At 34.2% G+C, this 7,091-nt stretch overlaps 1 protein-coding gene across 2 annotated transcripts in view; it reads right to left on the bottom strand.

Moving 5' to 3' along the window:
- The window catches only part of LOC108362009 (sodium-independent sulfate anion transporter-like), a 14,552-nt gene extending 9,000 nt beyond the window's left edge, over positions 1 to 5,552 (bottom strand). For both annotated transcript variants that reach the window (XM_017614828.1, XM_017614829.1), the window contains exon 1: positions 5,035 to 5,552. In XM_017614828.1, coding sequence (XP_017470317.1) covers positions 5,035 to 5,397 — 363 coding nt within the window. In that variant the 5' untranslated portion in view covers positions 5,398 to 5,552. The remainder of the gene's footprint in view (positions 1 to 5,034) is intronic.
- Positions 5,553 to 7,091: the final 1,539 nt, after the last annotated feature.

The raw sequence follows: 7,091 nt of genomic DNA, 5'->3' as shown, positions 1-7,091 counted from the left end.
TTTGAGTAAATTAGCGTCCTTCAATTTCGAAATATTGAAGTTTCAAGCATTTCTGAAATTTACCGTTATATGAGAAGCGGCCGTTATTTTAGTCCGATTTCAATAATTTTCAACGTTTCTGATCATTTATGTATACATTTGTCTATATCTATCTCGATTCGTTTTGGCTGTTACAAACAACCGTTATGTGAACAAAATTAATATACCCTTGTGCACAAGTGCGCTCGGGTATAAAAATGAATATAAAGGAAAACAGAATAACATAAATGTAATTACATCGTACAGGGGTAGATGTATCTATGACAGAAAAAAAGACAAAAAATATAACCTTAAGCAAAAGCAGATATATGTATATATGTATATTGGTTATGAGACAAAATAGATATGTAACGTGTGTTTCACTTCTCCAGTGTGGCCCAGGCGCACATACTTTTTTTCGAGTCTCACCTTCGATAACGAATGTGAAATAGGTTAGTATTCGATTCGAGAACTAGGCCATTCTCCAGCAAAACGGTACCTTTGCTATCCAATGTATTTTTCCTTCGCTATCGAATTGGAATTTTAATGAGAGAGAGAGTGATTTTCTTATATTTCCCTCCGAGAACGTGCAGGATTTCACTTTCTCTCTTGTTACTATGGTTTCCAATTTTTTCGAACCCATCTCGACTGTATTTCCAATATACTATGAACAGTGGAAAACTAAGTTTGGTTATTAGTTGGTTCTCAGTTCCATATTCATATTGGATATCGAAGATAATTTTCGAACGATCGCCAAAATGGTTATTAGGTGTTTATTGGGTAGTTATTTTCAAAAGAGATCAAAATTATTTATGCTTATTTTCTTTCATCAATGTGATTTTTTTCTTTCTCATTTGATAATTCCAGAAACAACCGGTTTTGGAACTGAAATTGTAGTATTTATTTTTTATTCTTCGCATTTCTTTTAANCCGGTTGTTGGAACTGAAATTGTAGTATTTATTTTTTATTCTTCGCATTTCTTTTAACATAGAACTTGTGAACGTCGTGATCTGCTTTGCTGACCAGCGTTAAGTTTCGCTATTGTAATGATAATAGTACATACATATCTAATTATGGTGGCGATTCTAACCTTGAGAGATTCTAGCTGAGTTTCATCATGATGACTCTCATTATTCATAAATAATAAACCAGATAAAAATTCAAATTTAAGTTTCTAAAAAGACGCCATTTACATACATACATACATTTGTATATGCATATGCATGAACGTATACAACTGTTTTGCAACCAAAATAGAGTTGAAAAGTATCAATAAATAAAAGAAATAAGTTCCAAAAAGGTTGATTATCTGTTTCTTTTGATGACGACCACGGCGAACGAACAAAAGATTACGATTTTAGGGCATGGACCTGGAATATACGAATCATTAATGGAGAAGGTGCCTCTACCCGGCTGATTGATGTCGTAGGGGAGCACTATCACTGACATTCATACAAGTATGGCATCCAATAAATGGGATGGACGGTGCAAGGGGCAACAAAACCCGCATGGGGTCCTCCGACAACTACTACAGCTTCCATATAATATAGCGCAATCGGCATTGCATTTGTGGTGGGAGAGTCTGAATCAGTTTTGCACTCCGCATTTAAACATTCTTCTTCTTCAACAAACCGACACATGGGAGCAGTGAAACTACACTTCCCGCTCATTGCGTGCCGCTACCGAAAAAGTAGTAGGATTTTTGTGGACCCTAAAGATCAACAGGTAAGAAGAGGCATTTCATGAAGCTGCAGCGAAAAAGGATGGCCCACAGACAAAAGACATATTATTTGAAGGAAGAAAAGAAAATCCGGAATATTATTATAAGGATAACACTTTTTTACCCTATGGAATGGTAACAGCACTTCAGCCAGCCAAGAGGGTCAATCTGACTCTTACAGATCTATTCTGCAGCTATGAAGAATTGTGGAAATTCTGGCAATGCGTATTTCACGGGGCAATACTTTGTTACCAGCTTATGAGATGGTAACGGAATTTACCGGTGGAAAGAGTACACAGAATGTGAAAAGGGTTTAAAAGTTGAGATAAACTTCATTCACCGGTTACAAAACTTTTATTACCAGCGCAGAATAGATCTGTTACTCTATGTTGAGGGAACTGATGTTCCTACACTCGACTCTTATGTAGTACGGNATTGAGAGAAACTTCATTCACCGGTTACAAAACTTTTATTACCAGCGCAGAATAGATCTGTTAGTCTATGTTGAGGGAACTGATGTTCCTACACTCGACTCTTATGTAGTACGGATGGCAATTTCGCGGATGCAAAAAAGGCTACTGGAGCTGACGGCTTGCCAGTTTAGCTAGTCAAATACGGCGGAGAGAAGTTTATAAGAAGAATGCATCAACTTTTATACATACAGAATATAGTCGGCGACGCACAGTGTATTACTTCTATATTCTAAGAAAAAATATTTAAATTATTTTATATCGTTAAGTTTCAAACAACGTCAAATATGTTTTTAAAAATTCCTGATAAATATGAAACAATAACAACTAGAAAATTTAAATCAAAGTGTATGGCGAGACGGGATTTGATTTGGAAGATTACAAGCGCAATAAGAGGTGCATGCATTTNCTAAGTTTCAAAACAACGTCAAATATGTTTTTAAAAATTCCTGATAAAGATGAAACAATAACAACTAGAAAATTTAAATCAAAGTGTATGGCGAGACGGGATTTGATTTGGAAGATTACAAGCGCAATAAGAGGTGCATGCATTTGCATGCCGAGCTACAAAGGAACGCTCGCTTAAATGACGAATTACACGCAAAGCAACAATACAAACTCGGCAATTCAGCCAGGTAGGTTAAAAAAAAGTGCGACCTGAAGGGAAGTGTTGGTAAGTGAAAAAAAGCTCTATTGTGAATTGTTAATGGGAAAGTGGAGAGTGAGTTGTTTTTTTCCTTATATGCGTGACTTATATTTTAAATGATTATATACATTACGCAAATACCTCGCATTATTACTCATTTAAATTGATTTTTGTATCTAAATCAGGGTTGCTTAAGTAGCTAACAGGAAATTTTACCCGAGTTGAGCGTTCTTTTGTCACTCGCTTACAAAAATGCAGCTAATAGTTTGTTGTTGTTGTTGATGTTGTTAGTGTTTTGTAAATTGTACAATAGGCACAAATGCTCCAGCTCTAAAAGTATTCAACTCAGATTCCACCTGAAGTTTTATTGGAAGAGGTAAGCGTCCTCTGCGATTGAAAAGCAGCTGGAGAATTTTCACTTGGCGTCCGTTGGTACAGAAGAGAAAAGATTGGTGCACCTTTTTAAAGAAAATTCATTCCAATAGTAATTTTAACTGTTACCGAGTAACCTAACTTTACAATCATTATTTTCCGAGTATGATGGATAAGTAAAGAAATAATGAGTGGTCAAAGGAAAATGCGCAAAATTTTTTTGTATGAAAAATGAGCAGGAAAGAATGTTACTCATACGCCACGCACACCTGAGTAACACGCTTTTCCATTCATATTTCATACGAAAAATCTTTGCACATTTTCATTTGACCACTCATTACATCTTTATTTATCCATAAATTTTCTTCCATGAGTCCTGTCGGAAAGTGATGTATACATGGTCCTTGTTAACTCTCCTTCGCCTAACATTGCGATACATATTTTAATTAACTGATGTATTAAGTGGAATTTGATTTTTTAATCATGTGACAACCCCGCTAAGTACAGCTCAAAGTTTTTCAATTCCCATTCGACTGATACCCATATTTTAAAAATTCATTAAACTTGTTAAATATTTTCAATTTAACTTTTTAAACAGGTGACAACCCTCCTTCAACATCTCTGAAATATTCTTAGCGTTCAAACTAAAGATTTCTTAAGACTCCTTCGATTGACATCCATATTATGATATTTCGTATAGCTTGTGAATAAGTAACCTAAATTCGACATTTCAAGCAAGTGTCAACTCTCTTCAAAATATTTTCAAACTACTACTTTCGGAAACCCCTTTCCGGTGTCATCCATATGGGGATGACTTTTTTAACAGGGGGCAGCAACCCTCCTATAGTTCAGCTAAGAAACAAAGCTTTTCAAAGCCATTTCGATTGATACCCAGTTTGTAATAATTGATTTATTGTTTTAAATAACTAATTCGAATAAAACTTTTTAAAAGGTGGCGACTCTTTTCAAAAAAAAATCTTATTGCACATGTACAGTCTAAGGCTTTTAGTTTGACGCTTCATTTTGGAAAATCAAACGAACGGTGCGGATTTGATGGCCTTGATTATTAAATAATATGAACTTAATATTTCAACAGGTGGCAGCTATTTTCGAAAAACTAAAACCAGTTTGCACGTCTACAGACCAAGCGCCTTAATTTGACATCTCAATAGCACCCCCATATTGTTAGTTTGAACTTCTTATTTATGTGCTTTTAAGAACTTTCTCTTAAGCCCATAAAGACCAAAATTTCCTTAAAAAAAAAGAAATAAAAAAATTGGCTTAGGTGGTCCAAAGTTATGCGGTAACATACATAAAAAAAATATTCCGACAAATTGATAATCTGCTCCTTTTTTTTTTTGAAGTAAATAAACATGAGTGGCAAACAATATCACTTTGAAATGGGGATGCTATTAATTTCACCGATACTGTACACATAATTTGCTTTGTAAGGCCATCTTGGATCTTTATACAAAAAATAGATACAAATAAATAAATTTGTCAGATGAAAAACCACCATACAGAAGTTTTTATTAAAAAAAACTAACATTCTTAACACTATTATAAATGGTAATCAGCATATTAACTTTGTATTAGTCAAAAATACCTTTTAAAATTTTCCAAGTTCCAAACTGAATTTAGCGCTATGGTCTGATGGACTTTTTTTCATAGAATTTTTTATAACATCCGAATCTGGTAGGAACGATGTAGAAAAAAATTTACACGCCGTAATATACATACATACATATCCTCCGATGGAACAAATTGTATTCAATAATATCAAATTTCTTTATAAACTCTCACTCACTTGCAAATCCAGGCCCGTTATGCCAGCAAAAGCCAGGCCTTGAGGTATCACAGTCAAACCAATAGTTATGCCGGCCACCAAATCACCAATTAAATCTTTTTGGTTATATTTAGGCAACCAAGCTAAAATAGGTAAACGTTTGTAGAGTGTCTTTTTGCGAAATATATTCGAAGCGGTGTTCTTCAGCCAAATAGTGGTGGTCTGACAGCAATCTCGTTCATTGTTCGTATCCACTTCCTCGATAATACAGTTACTGGAGCTTGTGTACAGGGCATCTGGTGGTACATCTAACGATACTTCCGACGAATAAATTTCAGTAGCGTGTACGCTAGTTGTGCTGACGTTTGATTTATCTTTGCACATTATGTATGTATGTGGGTATATATTTTTTACTTCAAATTGTTTTACCGTTCCCAGCTGTTTAGGTGTTTACGTCTAAAACACTTCCACTAAATAATGAAAATATTTTCACGCGCGTTCGTAATCGCTTTGTGTCAAACAGTTACTTTTTTAATGGTTGATCGTTAAATAAAAATATTAGGTACTACTTAGCTACGCTATTCACTATAATATGCAAATATTCTTTGAACTTTCAGTAGTAGCTCACTTGCTGTAAAAGTATTTTCGAATTCGCGCTTTGCGATGCGCTTTCAAACCGTACGTGCCGCCGTCAAATTCTCAAATGCTGCAGTTTTCAAAGTCTACGAACTATTAAAATTGGCAAATTAATGAGTTTGTGTGGATGATAGTCGTATGCAAACAGTGTTTCCATTTTGCTGCTTTTGCAGCTAGATTTAGCTTTTTGTTTTTCTATTTAGCTCCGAAAATCGGGTTTTAGCTCCTTGCTCTTTTCAAATTTATGTAGCACTTTTTTAGCTCCAGAAAGTTTTAGTTGTATTTAGTGTATATAAGCCAAAATTAAAGCGTTGATAAAATGGAAAATTTCGAGATGCTGTGTATCCACCATAAACTCTTGGATCTAGGTTAAAGAATTCAAAAATTAATTAAAAGAAAATCCTTTTTCTGATATCGCGGATTTTGTTTTATCTTACTAACTTTACCTTTAAGGAGAGCTGGAGGTAAAACTTTCCAGAAAAATTTTGGGAAAAAATTATTCAATTCAAATATCTGAAATTACAGACTTTAACAGTTTGTAAAGTATTTTTAGTTCACTATTATAAGAATTCGAAATATATGCACCTTATTTTGGTTTTAAAAGATTTAGCATTTAAAACTTATAAAATTCGTTTGTTTTTATTAAAAATTCCGAAAATCTAAAACAACCTTACGTCAATAAATGCTCAACCCAAGGTACATTGAATAGGTAGTATCAGTAGAGCAGCTGATTTGATTTATTTTCAAATTATTTGGTCTCGAAAATGTCAAATATTTTTAATTTTTTCTCACAAAAATTCTGAATTGTTAAAATCCATTTGCTTGTGAAACCTTTTTCCATACAAAACAAGCGATTGAATAGCAGCTTTTGGAACGTTCGCCCAACTCGGCAGCACGACCGCTGATTACTGGGCCTTGCAAAGGATGGATCAATGCTTCGAGAAGCAAACAAATTTACTAGGAAAGAAAGTTGCATCAATTTTTAGTTTTTCCAATTTCAATTTTTTATTTTTTATAATTTTTTGTACTTCACATGGCACGCTTTGATTTAGAAGAAAAAATTCAGAACAGTTTTTGACACTTTCGATACCAGAAGCAAAAACAAAATACACGCAAATGTTGTTTATGCTCTACTGATACTACCTGTTTATTGTGCCTTGGCTCAACCTTAACAAAAATATGTAGCTCTTATTTTAGCTACTATTAGTATTATTTAGCTCTTTTTTTGACCGTTTTAGCTCCAAACGAAATTTTTCTCTGGCAACACTGTATGCAAAGCATTTCTCATTGATGCCGGGAGGTAGTGTGCGTGATTTGCCTGTTATGTGATAATAGCTCAATTGAATTTATGATATCAACGCGACTTTTTTTTGTTTGTGTATAGATCATGCTTTTTGTTGAGTAGCTGTTTTTGGAGATCTACCAAGGTGTCGCATTTATTA

The sequence above is a fragment of the Rhagoletis zephyria genome, unplaced genomic scaffold, assembly GCF_001687245.7.
Source record: "Rhagoletis zephyria isolate East Lansing unplaced genomic scaffold, Rhagoletis_zephyria_1.1 Rzeph_scaffold_00909, whole genome shotgun sequence".
NCBI lineage: Eukaryota > Metazoa > Arthropoda > Insecta > Diptera > Tephritidae > Rhagoletis > Rhagoletis zephyria.
This window is presented reverse-complemented; position numbering and strand designations above follow the sequence as displayed.